This window comes from Chelmon rostratus, chromosome 13 (assembly GCF_017976325.1).
Source record: "Chelmon rostratus isolate fCheRos1 chromosome 13, fCheRos1.pri, whole genome shotgun sequence".
NCBI classification, from domain to species: domain Eukaryota; kingdom Metazoa; phylum Chordata; class Actinopteri; order Chaetodontiformes; family Chaetodontidae; genus Chelmon; species Chelmon rostratus.
Window position 1 is genome coordinate 8,106,035 of NC_055670.1, and position 21,708 is coordinate 8,127,742.

The following is a 21,708-nucleotide window of genomic DNA, read 5'->3' on the forward strand; positions in this document are numbered from 1 at the left end:
CAGCCCAGTCCTTGGACCTCTCCTTACTGGATCTAGCCTCAGTGTTAACTAAAGAGTGGAAACTTTAATAGCCATGAGTCAGTAACCACAAGCACCCTGGGACTCAATAGAATTTAAGGTCCACATATTTTTAAATGTTACTTTAAACTAATATTCATATGTGTTCATTATGCAACTTCACCATTTCCTCTTTATTAGAACATTGTGTTTAGTCATGTCCTACTTTAGGGCCATAGTTTCTAAGGTTGGCACAAACCAAAATATTTTTCACAAGCTAACATACAAAACCCTTTTTTCATCCCAGAGCAGACTGTGTTTTTTATTGCTACCCACCCTCTGTTGAGTCGGTGGGAGGCATGCATGCTGTGATTACCCACCCTTTTGCCTTAGAGCGACAGATGAGAGAGCAGTACCATGCCCAGCCACGGACACACTGCTTTTGTGCACACGCTCACGAGAAGCAAGGCTGCGTGATGAACCATCTACAGCGGAAAACAGTGGAGCAGGTAAACGAACAGGGCATGGAATGCAAGGGGGCCACCGCAGAGAGAAAGAAAGGAAGCATAGAGAGGCAATGGGGTCAAGTCAAGAACTTGAAGTAGAAAGAGGCAAAAGGATAACACGTTAAAGTGATGGGAAAATCAACAGAGATGTAGAGAAACTGACAGACATGAAGAGAGAAACAGTTATATAAGAGGAAAAAAAGAAATTACAGAGCCCTGGAGGTGTTGTGCGCACGATACAGCAGTCTGTGCTCTAACTTTAATGGCTCTAGTGGAGAGCAGCAACCTTTGGTGTGTCACATTCAGACAGCTGGAAGTTGAAGACGATGACAAGGAAAACATTTATGAAATGCTCCAACAATTGTCATCAAGTTTTTATGGAGAAACCGTCTGTAATGTAGGTTTAAAATATCTCAAAGATAATACAGCATTGTCCACATATCTCAGACCAAGATCAAAATAAAACTGTATTAAATCCAAATGATCCATAGTGAGTGTGAAGGACAAGAAGACTGACAGCAAGAAAGTGAAAAATTATCTGTATGCTAAATTTAGAGCACAAATTATTATTTTATGCACACACACACACCATTTTTGATTCTCCACAACACTTCCTGGGCCCCGCGAGAAATAGACAACCACATAGAAAATTAAAAATAAACGACTACCACAAGTAGAGAGACAGTTGCAACAGAGAGGAAAAGACCAACAGGCAGAAGGAGAGCTACACAGGCTGAAAAAGTTACAAACAGATAAACACATATTCTGGATCCTGTTTGAAGATAATCTATTTCATATTGTAGTATTTTGTATTTGAAGTATCCAGTGTAAGTACAAACTACTAGTGGGTGTTATCTGTAATGTTGTTAATAGGCGGATATTTCTAGGAGTTGTTGCAGCCTGAAAACTATTTAGACTACTGTTGTTTCTATTTGCAGTGAAGCTCCGGGCTGGTTGAGTGAGAAAATGAAACAAGTCATTAATAAAGGATGGAAAATGCAGATCTGAAGTCAAAGCAGCAAGGAAGGCGATGAGGAAAAGAAGAAAAAGCTGACTTAGCAAGAGAGCAAGCAGAAAAATAAGCAACTCAGCTTATTACTTAGCATATGGCAAAAATATACCTTTTAACAAGACGTTTAGCCTAGTATTTAAGTTTGAAATCTTGTTTGCAAAAACAACTGAAAATACCTGTCGATGCATATTTTATGAAGGTGGTGTCACCTGATTTGTTTTTTAGAAACAAGATTCAAACACTGAATAATAGACACGGTGGCTTGTTCAGGATATTTCAGCACTTTAGAACATAACTGCACTGTTATGTGTCACACATCACTCCCGCCCTCCCCAGAAAATCCATAAAATAGAACACAGAACAAATCAGGAAAACGAAAAGCTGGGAGGAAAAACACCTGTGCAAGCAAGCGCTGTCAGAAAGCAGGACAGACTTACTCAGAAGCTGTGGTTGTGGCTGAGACAGTTGGGAGGGGGATTGTCCAAACACAAATGGGCTGTGGACAAGGGAGGAGGAGGAGGGAGGTTGGGCGGCTTGCTCAAATACGGAGGAGGAGGGAGCTGCTGAGAGGAAGGGCCCAGACTGAATGGAATTCAGTATGGCACTCAACCGGTCACCTGCAAACATGGAGACAGAGGATGGGGAAAAACTACAGCTTATGCTATGGTTTGAGGTTTCCAAAGGGGGTGAGGATCATTCAGAGTTTATTTTCTATCAGTCATTCAGTCATCTCCCACAATGCAACAGATGCACGAAATGGGAGGAGTGATTTGAGCCGCCAGGGTCCCAGAAGTAAAAGTCCTTCTCGCTTTCTGTACGGACAATTCTAGAAGACTGGCAGGAGGAGCACTCCAAAAGCTTGGATGGGCACCCTAATGTGAGCAGCTGGGTGAGGAATCATCTGGTCCGACTAGATGATTAAGAAGTCGAAAGCTACGAGGCTGTCTACGTTAAACATTTGGAACAAAGTGAACTATGACTCCCAAGAGCTGTAGTTTGGGAAGAAACCTCATCAAGCTTACGTACATTTCAGTTGCTTACACTGCTAATAGCAAGGTGAAGCGAAACACTAAACTTTTTAGAAACCTGTCGATATATTTAGCTGTTAGAAAAAGATTACTTTTAGATTCAGTGCCGATGTTTGATAAATCCAGCTGCTATTGTGTCATGCTTTGTTACCGTTTGCAATGACGACGCGTGATCAGTTGTTTTTTTTTTTTTCCCAACTCTCAGTCACATCTCTGATTGGCTTCCTCTCTAGAACAATGTGAGCTGTAGCTCAGGGGTATTGTACTGTTTATAGTCACATATTCCTTTTGTATACAACGATAATGTCAACATTTTTTAAAATTAATTAATAGTTTTTTATTATTAAAATCGAAAAAAAGGTCTTTGGGGAAATATCAGAAATGTCAGCTGGAGGGGAGTGTCAGTGTTACACCTCGGAAATCGAAGGACAAAGGAAACAAACTGTTGGCGGTGTTGAAGACTAAAAACCCCGCCGCATCTAACCGGACTGAAGTGACATTTACAGGTAAATTTATACATGTCCTTTCATGGTGATGACATTATTTGATTTTGTTTTAATCAAATTAAAAAGCAGGTTAAAGGAATATTTTTTTCGCTCTATGTTGCAGAGCATTGCAATATCATTAACATGAAACCTTCCAACAGCGTGTTAAAAAATGACTTCCAGAACCAGCAGCTCCTCCCATTTCGCAGCTGTATTTGGGAAAAGGATGTATACAGTGGGGGGCGGGGCAAAGAGGGGTCTCACTCTTCACAAGCGTGTCCTCATCAGAAATACTGTATATTGAGCTGACACTGCATCAGTCATCAATCAAAAGTCTTCTACTCTCTTGACACCAATGCTTCAGCTAACGACTATTTTTATAGTTAATAAATCTGTCAACTATTTTCTCATTAATCGATTAATCCTTGTTTGGTCTATAAAATGTCAGAAATGGTGGAAAAACAGCCCAGGATGACATTCTTAAATGTCTTGTTTTGTCCAAAACTCAAATATATTCAGTTTCCTGTCACATTGGAGTGAAGAAACCAGAAAGTGTTGACATTTAAGAAGTTGGAATCAGAGAATTTTGATTTTTTCTTCTTAAAAAATGACTCAAAGCAATGAATCGATAATCAAAATAGTTGCCAGTTAAGTTAATTTAAACACAAGATACTTGTGCTCAAAAAGAGGATTCATTCTCAGTGAAGAACCTTGGAGCTCTAATCTGCCTCTATACATGCCAAAGACTGAACCATTAATTGTTGCAGCTCTTCTTGACACAACTGACTAGCTGTCAACTAGATACAAAACACAGTCACTATGTAGTTTTTGAGCACAGCTGCAATGCAGGTTTCTGAAGAGACATTTTGAAGTCTGGAGTTTATATTTGTTGCCATTTCATGAGGTGTTGGAGCCAGAAATGGGAGGCTGCTTCAGTGAAGCTGAGATGGGGAAATCAACCACCGTGACCGGATACTGCAGCCTGAGAGACCTGTCTGGAAGGTTGCTCTCCAACTTGCTCAAAGAGCTTTGGCACAGGCTGCCATATCAAGCTGACCAGTGTGAAGGTGATTTATTTATGACGCTGCCTCACAGCATGATGGATCAATCACACAGGTGGCTCCAGATTCAAACCTTCCGTTAGAAGGTTCAGGGGCTATCACAAAGTCCTAGAGTTACAGAGGCCTGCAGCCTCCAGAGGGCTTGCACAAACATTCAACATGCTTGTTTAGAGGGGTTACTATTCAGGATACATGTGTTTACTCCTGTAATATAAAAATATATAAAGAAAAAATGCAACCAAGGAGCATCTCTGACTTCAGGAGTGCTATCTGATTGCTCAAACCACTTCCAGAGGAGATGGTGAAAAGACCAAATGTTTAAAAGGTATAAATGCATCCATCTCTCCATGTCACAGAGACTTTACTTCTCCCAGGTGTCACCACATCAATAAGCGGTCTATGCCTCTTACACGGTCTTGCCGGTGCTAATGCCAGCCAAAGTGACAATGAAATTAGTCAACTTTCTTCTTGTCAGAAGCATTTGCAGCTGTACAGAAGGCTTAACAGCATGTTAGCGTCCTGCGTAGCAAACAGATTCAAGTGTATTCCCATCACCCTCCAGAGTGGAGAAAGGCCTAAACATATTTACATTTAGCACAGCAGACGAAAGCTGGAGGCGGCCAGACAAAGACACAGCCTTTATTCACAGTAACAGGAAGCACTGTGATAGTGAGAGAGAACACTGTACTATCTGGATAAACACGGTGCTCTGATTAGCGTAGCTAAGTGTCTCAACAGGTCAGCCTCCTTTATCAAGCAGGAAGAGGTAAGCCGTTTGAAAGACAATTGACACAGCGTCAGCATCATATTCAGGCAGAAAGATACACAGACATATTTGGGGCCGGCCGATCTATGATGGTGGAGCAGAACTGATGAGTTCATTCAGGTGATGCTTTCAGTATGCAACCATATTTTTAGGAAAACAATGATTATGTGAAATGATCAAAGGTTTTCTAAGAGGCTAATCTAAGGCAACGGTGGGTGAAAGGGTGAAATCACAGACATGTGTTCAGGGCCAGATATTGGTGTTGAGCTAGCCCACAGTACCCCCAACTCAACGGACCCTACAGTAGTCCAAATGAACAAAAGCACATTGACTGGCCCATGCACACAGACACAGGCATATGCCTGGCATTGCAGAGATGTTGGGCATGAAATAACGAGAGTAGACGCAATAAAAAGCATGCATAAATAAAAAGAGATGACAGATCAGTGACTGACGGCATCTGTGACGTCAAAGACACTGACTGACCCGTATCGGATCACATATACCTTGTGAATGTGCTGCTATAAAATCGTGGAGGTCAAGTGATTTGCAAATCCCTCGTGTTTTGAATAAAAGAGGAAGTAGCACTTGCTATTGTGATAGAACTGCATAACCAAAGATGGTGAAAATGTCTATATTTCTACAACTAAAATGGGGTAATGTGTTGAACAACTTATCAGTCCAAAGCATGTGGAGATGTCAAATTGAGTGTATGTTAAGATAAAGCAGGGAATAGTCAAGCCAAGGGTGAAGAGTGAAGTCAGAGGTGAGGACACGTCAGTTATATTTGGCTCGAGCCCGAGGACTCAAACTGTAAATGTGTAAATGTGAATGACAGCACAAAGTGGATGTTGAAAGCAAAGTGATATGCAGATCACGGATATGTTATTGATATTTTATTTGTCTCTTAAAACCTACTCTAAACCGAGCTGACCTCACCTTTGTTGTTGGAGATGCCATAGTCAAAGCCCTGCGCTCCGTTTGACGCTGTGGCTCTGTTGAAGGCCTGTACAGAGAAAGGGCTGGGTGGCGGGGTCTGGGCCCCGTGCTCAAGCAGTGCTTGTTCTAGAAGAGCAAATGAAATGACGCATTCTTACAATTCATCACATTTTGAGGTTCACAAGTTTTCCCCCCATTGAGCGTGGCTTACCGTCATCGTGGCGAAGGTACTGATTTCCGCCGCGGTCTCTGGCCAGTGACCAGGCCTCTCCTTCATCACTCTCACAGAACTCCACTACACTGTTCTTATCCAGCTGTACCCAAGTCCCCTCTGAGTTGACCACCTGATATACAAACAACACTCTTTATCCATACTCACACACACTTGAACACTTGTCACTCGCACACAGCACATCCGCACGCTCTGTCAACCCTCATCTATCAGAAAAACAGTCACAGCCATTTTCCATATCAACCTCAGTCCATCCATGTTATCACTGCACAGACAAAACCATGACACAAACTCTACTACAGTAGATCACTAACATGCAAACATTCAATTCATCTGATTGACACATACAAAATCCACAGCAGTAGATCACATGAATTTGATTTTGTGTATCAGCAGACACTGCGGGACAAAACTGATGTAGCTAAAATCAAAAAAAAAAACTTACTATAAGAAAGGGGTAGCTTATTGAAAGGTAAATGCATGAGGTTGTTTTTTCTCAATTCCCTGAAATATTATCATTTTGGAAAAACAGACATAGACGGAAGTATTAGTATTAGTATTAGTATTATGTGCAGGCTGCACCCCTCAGATCCAGACAAGGCATTCCAGTACAGACTCAGAGAGGAAACTATTGAACAGCATGACACACCACAGCAGCCAATGACAGGTCATATCCAAAAGAAGGGGAGGCTCCATTCATCACCAAGCCAAAGACAATTTAGACGATTCAAAGTACCAAGTTATTGAAAGGATTGTTAAAAGTGCAAGAAAGGTACAGTCAAGGCACAGAAAGGCTCCAGCATTGTGTGATCAGACTTCCACTGGGAGGTCTTGAGGCAGCTGAATTTGACACCCTGAAACTGCAATGGATTTATAAAAACTGAAATTAGTAAGTCAGGAAGCACGCGAAAATGTTGCAGCCACAGGAGTTGATAAGACCTCAACAAGCGGAAAGATACAGAACACACACCCACACCCAGAAGCACCTGATGTATTCCCGTTTGACAGAGAGATTACATCCTTTCTGAGAATGAAGGCCAAAATCTACTAACATGAGCTACAGTACATTACGTGATCTAAACAGACTGATTTATTCAAATCCTGCCACAAAAAACACATTGCATTATTTGGGGTGAGTGCGTACCTCGCCTATGGCCTTGACCTTGTTGCCAAGAACTAACATTCCAATGGGGATACCCCTAAGGTTTGGACAGCTTCTGATGTTGTGACCAGAGGGGCCAGTCTTCACTACCTTATAAAGCCCCGGGCCGCCGCCCTGCCCTGCCCTGCTCTGCACCCGAATGGGGGCCTCGTGGGAAGGGCAGCTGCTCACCTCCTTTACGTTCTCCTCCGATTGGCCCCTGACCTCCTGCAAGAGGTAAGAGCATGGGTTAGAGCCAAAGTACAACAACACAACAACAGGCTGGAAAAATGTAAAAGACCAGGACAAGGTTCAGACGACTAAGTCCTGAAATACTATCGTGAAGAGCCACTGTAAGCACTGTCACAGAGTGTAAAGACCTACCAACCTAGTCTGTATAAACATAATTAAATTATTCATATTAAAGGTGGACCCTGGTTCATTTCTCATATGGACACCTGGACGTGTGCTGTGTGGTCTTCAAGGTCTTAGAGCAATACACATTTTGGGAATTCTTTGCTTTCTTGCCAAGAGTTAAATGAGACGATTGATACTACTCTAATATGTGCTCATTAAATATGAAGCTACAACCAGCACCTGGTTATCTTAACTCAAGACAGACTCAATCGTTTGAGATCCTAAATATTAAAACAACAATTTGCAGTTCACAGGGGTGTGATGAGTGAGCCTATTGTTTGATCGTCCAGCACATAAGCCCCATAAAACTGTTCTCACACTTCAGTTATGTGTGGATTAACCAAACGAGATATAATGTGTTCATTAGTGAACTTCAAAGATATCGGCAGATGGATTTTGTTATAAAAGTCAGTCAGGCTCGCAGTCCCTGTTTCCAGTCTTTATGCTAAGATCTAACCAGCAGCTAGCTGTAGTGTTATATTTACTGGACAAACCTGAGAGTGGTTATCTGTCTTATCTAACTCTCAGCACAAAGCAAATAAACGTGTTTCCTTATAACTATTCATACTATTTCTTTACACTACTTTGAGAGGCTGATGACTACAAACCTGATTTGAAAAAAGTTGGAAAGCTGTGTAAAACATAAATGCAATCATTCGCAGATGAACTGTGTTCACCAACAGTTTTACAAAGTGTACCCAAGTCCATGTAGTAACATCCTTCATCCAATCACATGTTCACAAAGTGGTGAACCTCGCTCCATCCCCGCTTGTGAAGCTCCTTTTATACCCAATCATGATACTATCACCTGTTACCAATCACCCTGTTGCCCTGTGGAATGATCCAAACAGGTGTTTTTGGAGCGTTTCACAACTTTCCCAGTCTTTTGTTGCTCCAGTCCCAACTTGTTTGAAACATATTGCTTCATCAAATTCGGAATAAGCAATTATTTACAAAAATCAATGAAGCTGATGAGGTCAAACATTAAATATATTGTCTTTGTACTATTTTCAATTGAGTATATATGAAAACGGATTAGCAAATTATCACATTCTGTTTCAGTTATGTTTTACACAGTGTCCCTTTTTTTTTTTAATCAGGATTGTAGATATCACGACACGGATAACAGAAAACCTATATTGACTTTCATCCTCAGCAACAGTATGTGATATTCCAAAACTAAATAAAATGCATGTAGTGTACATACACTTTACAAGTTTTAATATAACCGAAGATCCACGTACTTGCAGTAGATACAACATATGAATTCAACATCCATTCAATATTGCAGTGATGCAGTTAAATGACCAACAGACCATGGACCAACTTATATTAAGTGGAATGTTCACTAAGTTTCAGACAGTCTGAAGGGAGGCATGCTATGACACACATGGACACAGCATTATATATCACAAGCCTTTCAAACAAGACCTCATGCAACAGACTGGACATTAGTATCTTCAACCCCATGCAACACACAAGCTTGAACAGTAATTACTTTAAAAAATCCAAAATGTGATCACTGCAGGAGTCCATGGGACAGCAGCCGCTGACATACTACACGTCACTGTATTGTCAAACGTAAACAAAACAACCATGCAACTGTTGTTCGACGTCTTATGCCTGATTGTAACACTGTGAGAAGACTACAAAGTCACAAGGGGTTCAAGAGGACAAGTAGAGTAACAGATAATCTATGGGGCAGTCAAGCTATTTATCCCTGCTTCATACAACTCACCTGTGGCGGGAATATAGTTAAGGGAGTCCACGACAAAAAGCCGATATCCCTGACTCCTTGGCTAGCGTTAAAGACATTCTGAGCAACAAATTGTGAGACAGTCAAGAAACAGTAGACGACTTGAGAGAGGAGAGAAAAAGGGATGGGGGAAGACGCTCATGTATTTTTTTGGAAGAAAAAAAAATGCTTTGGCTTGGCTCCTCTGGTTTTCCAGCACCACGGGTTATTTGAGTGGGTGAAGAAGAGAGGACAGACTCTGACTGGTGTCAGACAGGCCAGTTAGTGAAATCGTGGAGCACTGATAACAGGGGGCCATGAGGAACAGCGAATACAGGCAAAGCCTTGCAATAAGTGTAGGATCAAATGCATCAAATACAAATGTCCAGTTGCAGGGGCAGAAAAAGAATTGAACGTTTACTCCAAACACCTAAGGGTAATGATTTCCAAATCTCTGACCAAATGAAAGACATATGAAGAAGAAACTTCCAAAAAAATTCCCCACTTGGATGATGTAGTGTGTCATGCTGTTCAGACAGAGACCTTACATGAAAGCCTCCGAGCACCTAAAGCATCCCAATGCAAAGGTGGAATTGTAGAGCAATAGAGGTACAACTTCCCACTGAAACGTTCTGTGGACCAGTGATTGCTTCATGACAGAAAACCACCACCTGGATATTAATGTCTGATCGCTTTGCGAAACTTACTGCAATATTCATGTCTTAAATCATACCCAGCCAAGTTCCTTATTTAATTCTGTTGCGTACTATGGCGGTTTTTGTGGCATGGAGCAAAATGTGAGAGAAACCTTCATTATCACATGCTGGGTGTGTGAGTGTTTATGAACAGTGAGTGAGAGGCAATGAGGAAAAGAAGACTGAACAGTGCAGACCAACCAACTTTAGCACAGGATGAAATTGCTCCTTCACTACCTTCGTCATTGTCTGTCAATTCCTGCATTGGGCTTCACTTGAATGCACTAAACATATACGACCTTGGCACGTGAGCATTTGCAAGTGTTGCATCAAACTAAACACACGATGGTCACATTACGGTAAACTTTTCGCCTTCAAACATGAGTTAATGCATGCACGCTCCCAGCTCCTGCTCTTTTGCACAGTGTGTTAGTGAAAGATTCATAGTCAGTGTTGCTCAAATAGATGTTTCATGCAAGAGAAGACCCCAACAGTTATACTCTGATGAAGTTCTCAATTTACCATGCTTCGAGTACATTTGGGGAGTGGGTGCCAAACGCTAGAGTCCTTGAAAAAAACATTGTTGTTCAACAGCAAAGATGATCTCTGAGCTTTTCCCCAAATGAACAGCGCAGGAGCCACTGTCATTATTAAAGTGGGACAGACTGCTCGGCAGGCCTTCTTCTACTTACGTCGGCTGGGACCAGTAGGCTCCTGCCCAGGTGCTGGTTAAAAGAGAGGCACCAGGCTTCAGTGTACCCATTCATGCTGGGAACATACTTCTTTACTGTTTCATCATTGAGCCTGAGCCACACACCATCATCATTGTGGATCTATGGGAAAACAAGCAACAGAGCAGAGCCATGCCGTCCTGTTACTATGGAAACAGGATGGGCAGCACCCACACGCACCCACACACACGCACACATACACACACGCACACGCACGCACGCACGCACGCACGCACACACACACACACACACACACACACACACTTCTGAGGCTGCAGGAAAGTCGGTTGTAGGGTGAGACATACAGGAAATGTCACTAGTGCTGCTAAAGTGAAGCTAAAGAGTAGGAGTGTAGATATTGTGCAGGTTCTGCAAAATATACTAAACATGTGTTGCATTACAGCTAAGCCATTGAGTAAATGCTGTGAGCGCTATGATTTTATTCAATAATGGATTTAAATGCATCACATTCTTTGGATTTATGCTGCAGGTATTCAAGCCTTTCATGTAGCCTCAGAGTGCTTTGCAAAAGTATGAAGCAAAATAAAGGAAGAGCAACAAATTTATAAGCTTTGAAAGAAAGTAGTTTAGAGAGGTAATAACACATAATACATAGAAGCCATCAAAGAGGACTCAAAACTGCTTTAAACTATTAATCTAGACAAAAAAGTTTAGGATTACGATGCCTATGATTGTATCTTTACTGATTTAAAGACGACACAAGGAAATAGAATAAAAGTGGATCGTGCCCCAGCTAGTATACTTATATAGCATAACTACAGCATAATTCTGCCTGGTCTAGAGTCAATTACCTCGTCAATGAAAGTGATGGTGCCATTGACATGCACTATGCCTATCTGTTCACTCTGCAGGGAGGGGTGACTACGCACACGCAGGCCTGCGCTGTCCTTGGACACAAATTTGCGGACCTGAGAGAAGCAGAGGGGAGATGGAGACTGTGAGCGGCAGGAGCAAAGAATAGGAAGAAAAAAAAAAAAGAAAGACAAGAAGTGCAGCAGGAGGAGAAAGAATAGGAAGCAGGACACGTTGACAGTGGGAGACTGCATGCATTAACCCACACAGAGTCTGCTTCCAAGTACACGCAGAGAAACAGCGAAAGATGAGGAGTTTTAGGAGCTCTATTTTCAGTAGCACCAGTTGGATAGCCTTAAACTTGTTTTCTCGATCTACATTTATACTAAAACACATTCCAAAGCAATTGACACAGTGCTGACTGAAAGCACATACTTTTGCACGTTTCCCCATTATGGATTGCAAAATCCAAATACCATAAGTTTCACAAAATGATGCTTACCCCAACATGCCTAATGTCACTTTGATGCATTATTAGCAGAGCTGTGACTGTCTGAGTATTCGTGCTGAACCGTCACCCCACAGGGGGTCACGGTTTGGTGCATGCAGTCGCATGCAGACTACACAGCATGTTGACTGGTGCACAAACTCGGAACCAAAGTGCAAAAGCGAGTTCCGCCTGGAAGCTTGGAAAATAGCTGTATGTCGTTAGCAACATGGGTTGAGGTCAGCACAACAAGCCGATCGGCGTGCGAGTCAGTCACACTATGGCGAGCTCGAATGAAACAACAGAGCTGGAAGACCCATCTGTGTCCTTTAAATCAGTTGTCTGAAAAGAATTCGGGCTCTTGGTCAGCTACAACAGCTGCGGAATGAGAGTTGTGGTTAAGACAACGATGGTGTTTCAGCGATGCTATACCACTGTGCAATACATATGTTTTGGTGCATTGAATGTTTGAATATAGCGAAGGCAGGACTAACTGAAACATTCCTCCTAACACATAAGTTCTCTTTTTATTTTCTATTTTCCAATTTCATAGCAGATAGAAGATGTTTTGCTGTTTTCTGGCTTACTGTCACCTATCGCCTTTAGGGAAAGTGTTTGTTCAGTGATTTAGTATGTCGTTGACACTGCTGTCTGTTCAAATTAAATGAAAAAGAACGTATTCTTATGCATTCAGGGTTTTTCTTCTTGTTGTACTGAGCTTGCACTGAACTGTGACTCCTAAACCGTGTTACGCACTGAACTGAGAATTGTACCGTTACATCCCTAATTACTTGCATTGGATATTAAGTGCAATATATTCACAAGGGGATCATTTGCTCATTCAACAAAGTAAAGTAACATCACACTGGAGTCTTTCTTATCACAAATGTATAGGAGTTTAAAGTCTGGTAGCCATGGTTTAGTCTGCCAAGTCCTGATAAACGTTTCTGCCTCTCTTTGCCACGCCAAATTTCCACATTTGTTTATTTTTAACCCCCATAATCTTGCACTGCAGAGATAACGTCAATCAAACAATTTTTGTGTCCATTGCTTTCTATGGACCGCCATTTGTTTTGTTTGTCAGACCAGCAAACTAAAACAAACCCAGCTAAAAGCTGCAAACAGGTGTAAGATGTCAGTTCTTAGTGAGAAGGACAATACTAGCAACCCTTTCACATTACAGGGAGCTAAATATTGGGCCCTACAAACATGTGGTTTTTAGGGTAAGAGTTTGGTTGAAGTAGATATCGTTACAATTAATACTGACATGTAAAAAAAACAGGGTAAACTGTTTCTGTATTTGATGGGTTATTGAAAGCATACATGCAGTTCATAGGTGTGTTTATGTGCATGTTCATGCCCCTGTTGGTTAATCAAAAGAAACAGCTCACCTTGCTAGGCTGAGGTTCAGCCTTTGGTTTGACCATCTGAGTGCCAGGTGGTATCATGCCTTTGGGTGGGTCTTTGACTTCTACCTCCAAACCAGCATCTAAAAGACAAGACCGTTTACAGCTCAGCACTGCAAGACAGCAGTTCACTGTCCATTCTGAAGGCCTCATTATATTTATTCCAATGCATAGCAGCAGCATTATAGCACGCTACTTGGTGGGTGTTAAACAGTTGGTGTTGGTCATCAGTGCATTCACTGCATGGGAAGTAACTGTAAAGGCTGTTTTTTTGACATACCTATTTCAATGCCATCAATGGTGACGTGGATTGTGTAGAGGCCTACAGCTCCAGGAGTCCAGTTGGCGCTGTAGGTTCCATCAGTGTTGGCACGAATCAACATGTTCTCACTGGGTCTGGATGGGAAATGATCAATAAGTATAAGTTTGTCTGGATATCACGCTTAGTTTCTGCATCACTTCACTTACCTCTTTGGGGTCGGGGAAGCAAAGCGTAGCTCTTCAAATGAGTAGTTTTCATATGCCTAAAAAAAGAAAGTATGTATGATGATTAATGATGTTGATGTACCCTAAATCAAAACTGTGCTTCTAAACAGGTCTGTAATACTTATCTCAGACCTATGGAATTCTAAATTGTGTTTCTACACGAATCCTTTGGCCAGATTTCATTACTTGTTTTTTAAAGTTTTATTTTGTACTGCTTCCTCAGTGTTACCTCAATTCCTCATACCTCCTTCTATTTGACCTACATAGGTAAAATATGAGGCAAATGCAAACACAAAAAAACAGTAGCTATTAAAAATGCAAAATCCTAAACTGACATTACTTGTATTTCCAACAGGGGCTACAGGTTGGCACATAACAGATCTGATAATGACCAAATGGCTCCCCCTTGTGAAGCATCTGCAGCCTTCTCAATGTAAACAAGTGAGTCTGTGAGTGAGTTATGAGCCAGTTACATGAGGCTGACCTTCATCATGGTAATAGCGATGTATCGAGCCTCTTTCACGATCATCGGCTCGTACGTGGCCTCCAGCTTGGGCATCGGCAGGCCACCGAAGGTTAGGTCAGGGCCAGAGGACGAAGGCGAGGAGCTTCCAGGTAGCCGCTGCAGCTTCTTCACATTCTCAGGCTGCATCGACTTCTTCTGTGAAACAGGAACGGCCTTCACCTCCACCTGGACATGCGAGAGAAAGGAAACATAAGTCAGAGGTGTGTGACACTGGAAGGATGGTGAATAATACTTAAATGACCTGCTTCAGTGATCTGTCACTGCAGGTAAAATTATTCTGTCATTTCAGGTCAATAAAATATTCATCCATCTGACCTTCATGTTAGGAACATGCACCACATCCCCATACTGGTCTTTGGTCTGTACAACCACAGTAGCTGGCCATCCACAGCGTATGTCATCTTTGTTCAGGATGAGTGATGTCTTCTGGGGGTCTGCATAGGAGTCTGGCTGTAGCCACCTGGAAGGAAGAAAAGAACAAATGGAGAGACACGGGGTAATAAATTCTTCATGTGGAATGAGGGAATTTTAAATTTGCAGGTACAAAACTAAAATAAAATTTACAACCAACACATATTTCAAAATAAAAAAATTCATAGTTCATCTTTTGCTCTTGTCATATAAGCAGGATTGGCAGAGACAGACCTGGCCAGACGTCCTCCACTTGAGTTCTGTACACAGGTGATGAAGTCCTCAAGGAAAGAGTGCTCATTGGTTTGAAGGTGCAGGGGCAGATTTCCCTCTAGGGCCTCCAGAATGGTGGGGGAGTGAGACAAGGCCAGACCCTTCCCCAGGATCCCTGAGTGGGACTTACACACCTGGGTAAGGTCAAGGGAAATAAGAATCAAGAAAGAAACAGTGCTGAGGAGATGAAAAAAAAAAAAAAATCCTTTAAACGAGACCGCAATAACATCTCTGAATTTAAGAGACGCCTCACCTGAAGAGAGGCTTCCTCAAGAATCTCGAGATCCTCCTCCAATTCATTACCTCAAATTAAAAAAAGATTAAATAACACGTGAATGATATACTCACAATGCTACACAACATTCATCTGCTCCCAGCACACACACAACTGGTATCATGGATTTTTAGGAAAACACAATATTCATGACAGCACCAGTGAATTCCCTCATTCACTGTTTCCATACCTATAGGTAGGGCCAGGTCTTTCTTCATCAGAGCTGCAGCACACACACTGCCCAGGTAGGCTAATTCTTTCTCAAGCAGGATGGTGCCCTGAAATGTCCATAATGCTACGTCAGGAAACATTTTTTCGGCCTGGGACAATGCACAAACTTAACACTTTACAGATGACACACAGAATGCAGCACAGTCATGAGATCTAACAAATCTCAGACACAATACAGAAAGATGGAAAGCCAGCCTGCTACGCAGTTGACAGAGGAATAAACCAGCGTGTCTGTACCTCATCAGGACCAGGGTTGAATTCATATCCCACAGCCACACACTTGAAGCCATAAAAGCAAGCTTTCTCATCTTTGACGTAGTCTGAGGCGGTTTCCAGTGAGAACAGAACTTCATTTCCTGAAAGTGGAGAAGACAGTAAAATAGAAGATGAAAAGAGACATGTGAGCTGAGTTCTGTGGGTATTCATTGGTAAACTAATGGCTGGCTGCTGTGGCAGGTGGCTCAGTAAAGCATCATTTAGATTGTAATTAAAGCACATATGAGAAAAATTAAGATCAATTTCGCATTTGCCTGCTTTTCTTGCTCAGCATAGACATTCTTGGCACAATGAAGGCAACTGTGGGGCTTTTCTGCCCTCAGTTTCTCCTTTAAGGTATGCAGCAACCTCAGACTGTGAACTTGAAAGAGCTACAGAGCTTGAGAGGAAGTGCTACCGCCAAACAGGCTTCATTCTTGCTGAGAAAGTTGCTTGATCCTGTGATCCTATCTAGGATGTTATTGCACAGATATAACTTGTGGATGGAGCCACTGAACACATGCTTTTCCTCATACTGTTAATTAATGTGTGCAATTAAATATCAGAGAAGTGTAACATCTTTATCTTATCACTTACTAGCCAAACATGCTTTTAATATAATGTTAAAAGCACTAATATTAGGAAGCAGAAGCTGTCAAATGTAATTATTACTTCAGAAAGGTTATTGTCTTGATTTGAAAGTGAAGAAATGTATTTTTTTTATTTTTAGCGAACATTTCTGTCTCTATACTTAGTCTCAGTGAAATGTGGTAGGTGTTTCAGGTATTCAAGTTCATGTCATGATTGCTGGAGCACTTAAAGAGACTTGAGAAGAATCAAAGACAGTTATGATATCAGTCTTTTCAAGGTAAACTTTATTTGTACTAAACTACAGTATATTGAGGCATCTAAGTCTACTAAGTCTCTTGTCTTTTAGAATTTGTTTGTGATTCTGCTCTTGACAAAACAACACTGTTGTAACGTTCGTCACTGTCAGTAAATGTTCAACTGCTCGCCCTCTCTTACCTGGCAGCACTAGGACAGTGGTTGGCCAGCCCGTGGAGCCTGAGAATTTCTTGAGCTCAGTCCAAGTGTTGATGGTATCATGGATCAAAGGTTTGCCCCCCAGGCTGGACAGGTGAAGGGTACGGCTGGGGATGAGCAGGCGAAGGACATCCTCTGGCTGCGCTGTGCCACACTGCGGATCAAACTCGATGGTGGTCCAGCGGACACAGTCTGGGAATGATACCTAAGGCAAGGTGAGACAGAGCAACATTAGTTTAGACTCAAATCATATTTGTGTCTCTTACTTTTTCCAGATGTAACTTACTTGCTAAACTGTTAGCATGCCAGAGGATATCTTACCCTGTATTGTGTGACGCCAGCTTGTTTGTAAGGGTGGTCGCTCTCGATTACTGAGTAGTGGTTTGAGGTGGTACAAGCTGACAGGCCCTGCTCAGGCTGGTTGCCAGTCGTGCTGTCTGTTGACTGGTTAGGATTGAAGGTGGGTGGGGCATATTTTTGGTTGAGGGCAGAGACAGCAGGTAGCAGCTCCTGAACAAGTCCAAAGACCTCAACAGCAGCCTGGATAAGGAAGAGGAGGCATTTCACCACAATACCACAACAAGGAGAGACAACTGAGTAACTCCAGATGAAGGGTTTGCCATCCTGGTTTAACCTCTTACCTTGGGCACGGATGCAGCCACAGGGCCAATATAGGCCAGGATAAGGGGCAGGAGCATGGAGAAGAGGCTGGAGGAACTTAATAGCTCAGGAATATCATCCACTGGAGACAATAAAGGACAATGGTTAAACAAATATGATCCAAATTCAATATAAGGGGCTCTATAGCAGTTACCATTGCTTTCCTATTACAGGTTTTTCCTGCTTACCATCGACAGCAAAAGCTCTGTGAAGCAGGTCCTTTGCAGCTCTGACCACAGCACTGACCACAGACAGAGCTCTGCTACAGTTCTTGTCCTCCTCATTGGCTTTGCTCAGCAGCTGAGACTGGAGATCCCCGTCATACTCACTCCTTCAGCCACAAGAAAAACTCAATTCAGGAAAACAAAAAGAAATACTTCAGAGATGGGATATCAGAAACTGTTGGCTTTGAGTTTACCTGTAGTAGAGAATCTGTGGGATCTGTCCTCTGGTCTGGTTGGTCCCATTGCTACTCAAGCTGCATGTGCTGAAGGTGAAGGACACACCATCAGAGCACTGCACAGTGGTCATACCTCCATCCCCATTGGCTGTCCGGCTGCCGTAGTTACGCAATCGGACAGCATACTTCACCCCCTCCTGCAACAGAATAAATTCATTAGTAAGACAGTACGCATTATAACCAAAATGTAGAAAGTCAGAAAATAGCTATAGCACGTCACATTCTAACGTCTGTATCTCAGCAGAAGGTCACTGGCATGTATTATTCCTCTATATCCCGGGTACCTTGAGTGGCACAGCCTTGTCCAGGCGAATCTCTGAAATATCACTGGGAGAATCATCAGTGCTGTAGGTGCCCTTCACCAGCTCCAGGGACGTCCACCTGTGGGAATGTGCTGAGTCTCCTGGGTGCTCTGTCTGCGCCTGAAGGGTGAGGGAACAAAAGTTGCAAAAATGAACAAATAAACAAATAAAAAGGCTGAAAACTACTCAAGCAACACCACAATACGCATAAAATCTAACACAATAAAAGCTGAAAATTCCTTCTAATCGCTTACATCATCTGCCAGCACCTCCAGTTCATACTCATGGATGCCCCCTCCTCCGTAGACGCAGACGCCCACCAGCACAACGCCTGGCTTGTCCACTGTCAGACAGATGGCATCCGGAGAGCCATTGCCTGTGTTCCAACTCCGGCCCTGGCTCGTTTTGGTGAACCGGTTGGGAGACGCTTTCACGGAATGGAGCGAGTTCAGTCCATCAACCTAAAAAGCAAGGACACGACAAGAGATGTAGCCAATCACCTCAAACTGATTGCATAACCACATCGGACTGATGAACACATTTGAGGGGGAATGCCTCTAAGCTTTACGGCAAATATCAGCAAACAGCAAAACCCTGAATAAGCATCATCCTCCGCATAAATGTCAATACTGAGGAAAAACATTAAAACATTTCAAATTATGCTGTACCAGTGATGGATGTCATGTAAATGTGACGGGCAGAAAGTATTTTATTTTGAGACAAAAACAGATTATGGATGGTCTTTAAATGATACATTGTCTGAAATAATCTGAAAGAAACGTCTGAGACAAAAACACCTCGTGTTTGTGGTGCGTTAAGTAATACAAACTGTTACTATTTATGTCATCCTGCTGACTACAGAGAGCCAGACACAACTGCAGAGGGACCTAACCAGGTGCTCTGGGGAGGAAGAGCCGTTTCCCTGACAACAGACTGGGGAGAAAAACAGTGGTGCCGAGGGCTGCTGTCCAGTGACGGTAACTATGGCAACGGGAGCTTAAAGTCCTGACTGCAGTACACGGGGGTACGTGTGTGAAGAAAGAGTGATGATAATTAAATGAAGAGTGTGAAAGTATCTATCCCACCCACACAATGACTCAACATACCGTAAAAAACAAAACAAAATCCAATTCCACCCTTTCTATTACTGTTTGTTGGCAACGGTAAAAACACCCCCTTGTTCCACACATAGGCAGTAAGTATGAAAAGTTAGTTTGGAATATATGGTACAAGGAATGAGGAAAGACATGCAGTCTAGGCACCAGATCTAATCTACAACTTATAAAGTTGAACTGTGAGGATTCTGACTTTTAACATAAAGAGGAGCTGATTCAACTGTGATCCAATCTGTTTGAAAACGAAAATGCAATGACTATGACTAGCACAAAAGACACAACAGATGACACTTAGATGAAGTGTCTGCTTAAATGTTTGGATACATGTTAGCCAAAGATAAGCCCTGCGGCCCCGCATACATGTCTGCTGTGTGTTTTTGTTTAGATGCTTGTGACCATCAGTGCGGGTTAAGTCACCTCAGAGCCAAGAGCAGAGGCGGTGAGCTCGGAGACGATGGAGGCCAGCAGACCACAGGTGTTGGAGACCAGGTGTGGAGAGAACAGCTCCACCTCCTTCCTCAAACTCTTCCTCACCGGCAGCACCACAATCACCAGCATCTTCTCCAGTACTTCTCGGAAGCTGGTCATGCCCATCAGGTTCTCCTCCGTCTGCAGGAGGAATAGATGGGGAAAAAATATTATATTACGCTTATGATTTTTTTATCCGAGGTATTTTAAAGAGAATGGGACGTGGCGATGACAAAATGCTCTACATGTTCTCCATCCATCACACATTTCCTGGGTCACCAACCACGACCATTAAGCTCCAATGTCCACCATTTTGAAGTGAGGAGACCTGATTTACAGGACATGACGTGCAAAAACTCACATGGCTTAGTTTCTCCATATGAGCCACCAGCAGGGGGAAGCGGTGAGCGAGGGCAGAGTCATTCTCTGTGCTGACTTGTTTGACCAGTGAACGTAACAGCACTTCCCCGTCGTACGCGATGGGCAGGATGGATGTCAACTTGACTGAGGTGTTGCACAGGGCTGACATTACGGCCGCCAGCAGACGGCTGCTGGACGTTCGGAAGTTGGCTTCAGCAATGTCCTAAAAAACATGGAGGACAAGAATGAATTTCTGAGTCTAGAATTTGAAATTTTCTACCATGTTGTAGAACTTTAAATGACTCCTGATCATCTTTATAGCTTGAAAAAATCAGTTGATAAATTGATTGTCAGAAAATTATTAAGTATTTTGATAATCATCGCTAGGTTCAGGTTCTCAAATGTGCTTCTGTTATTGGAAACTGAATAACTTTGTGTTAAAGACTATTGCTTAGACCAAATAAACAATCTGAAGTTTTTTCAGAAGCACAGTGAGATGCTCTGCTGTTACTGACCTGGTCCAGGCAGTTGAGCAGGTCACAGAGGCAGGCCCACTGCAGAGCTGGGGTTGGGTAGAAAGAGTGGAAGCAGGCAGTGAAGGTGTTGTGGCACTCCTGCAGCACAGCCTCCAGCAGGGTTAAAGGCTGAGACAAGTAGCCCTGTGGGTCGTTGTCCAGCTTGGTCAGGCAGTTGTCCATGCCTTCTGACAGGATCTTCTTCAGCAGACTGCGTGTCTTTCCCACGCATTCTGCCAGCTTGCTCGACTCCTCCACCACAGCTTTGGTGCTGGCTAGAAATCAAAGAAACACAGAAAACAATGTGAGATCTTATCAGAGGCTGCACTCTAAACACGAGTAAACCTGAAATGTTTACTACTTTATATCAAAGAAATATAAACACAATGTAGTGTGCATAGGTTTTAATGGAAGTTTTAAATAGCACATACAGTTGTTGTATACAGTTATAATTTCTAGCTATAATATACAGTAAAAGCAGCAGAACTGTGATTTTTGCCAGGAACAAGCGATTAAACTGCCATGACTAAATTGATGTTAACTTCTCTGTGCTCCTACCAGCGATGGGAAAGATCTCACAGATGTAGACCCTGAGCAGGCGGAGGCAGCACGTGCCAACAAAGCGCAGTCTCTCCAGGTCCAGCAGGGTGGCTGTGTACTGGAAACCCTTCAGGCCTCGCAGCTCCTCCACACCCAAAACCAAGGTGGTCCAGCTCCAGTGAAGGATACTGAGCAGAGACTCAAAGCACTCCTACAGAAAGGCAGAGGAAGACAATCACACACAGCGCTGTAAAGAAAATAATCAAATGTCCAGGCACTTCTGCAGGTAGAAACAAGGGGGAGGCAAAACCCTTTTCAAATCAGAGACGGTACTCAC

The 21,708-nt window shown here is 42.7% G+C and overlaps 1 protein-coding gene across 11 annotated transcripts in view; it reads right to left on the minus strand.

Moving 5' to 3' along the window:
• Positions 1 to 21,708, minus strand: part of mycbp2 (MYC binding protein 2) — a 63,589-nt gene that overhangs the window by 12,659 nt on the left and 29,222 nt on the right. For 4 of the 11 annotated variants that reach the window (XM_041951358.1, XM_041951354.1, XM_041951356.1 and 1 more), the window contains 26 exons: positions 21,390 to 21,582; positions 20,832 to 21,106; positions 20,318 to 20,539; positions 19,906 to 20,097; positions 18,628 to 18,834; positions 18,356 to 18,493; positions 18,030 to 18,208; positions 17,800 to 17,942; positions 17,593 to 17,693; positions 17,273 to 17,491; positions 16,934 to 17,156; positions 15,890 to 16,008; positions 15,612 to 15,699; positions 15,401 to 15,450; positions 15,109 to 15,281; positions 14,779 to 14,923; positions 14,422 to 14,628; positions 13,920 to 13,975; positions 13,732 to 13,847; positions 13,437 to 13,534; positions 11,558 to 11,674; positions 10,707 to 10,847; positions 7,171 to 7,395; positions 6,006 to 6,138; positions 5,795 to 5,920; positions 1,953 to 2,132 (listed from right to left, as the gene is read on the minus strand). In XM_041951358.1, coding sequence (XP_041807292.1) covers positions 1,953 to 2,132; positions 5,795 to 5,920; positions 6,006 to 6,138; positions 7,171 to 7,395; positions 10,707 to 10,847; positions 11,558 to 11,674; positions 13,437 to 13,534; positions 13,732 to 13,847; positions 13,920 to 13,975; positions 14,422 to 14,628; positions 14,779 to 14,923; positions 15,109 to 15,281; positions 15,401 to 15,450; positions 15,612 to 15,699; positions 15,890 to 16,008; positions 16,934 to 17,156; positions 17,273 to 17,491; positions 17,593 to 17,693; positions 17,800 to 17,942; positions 18,030 to 18,208; positions 18,356 to 18,493; positions 18,628 to 18,834; positions 19,906 to 20,097; positions 20,318 to 20,539; positions 20,832 to 21,106; positions 21,390 to 21,582 — 4,066 coding nt within the window. The remainder of the gene's footprint in view (positions 1 to 1,952; positions 2,133 to 5,794; positions 5,921 to 6,005; positions 6,139 to 7,170; positions 7,396 to 10,706; positions 10,848 to 11,557; positions 11,675 to 13,436; positions 13,535 to 13,731; positions 13,848 to 13,919; positions 13,976 to 14,421; positions 14,629 to 14,778; positions 14,924 to 15,108; positions 15,282 to 15,400; positions 15,451 to 15,611; positions 15,700 to 15,889; positions 16,009 to 16,933; positions 17,157 to 17,272; positions 17,492 to 17,592; positions 17,694 to 17,799; positions 17,943 to 18,029; positions 18,209 to 18,355; positions 18,494 to 18,627; positions 18,835 to 19,905; positions 20,098 to 20,317; positions 20,540 to 20,831; positions 21,107 to 21,389; positions 21,583 to 21,708) is intronic. The other 7 variants (XM_041951364.1, XM_041951359.1, XM_041951360.1 and 4 more) reach the window with 6 other exon arrangements.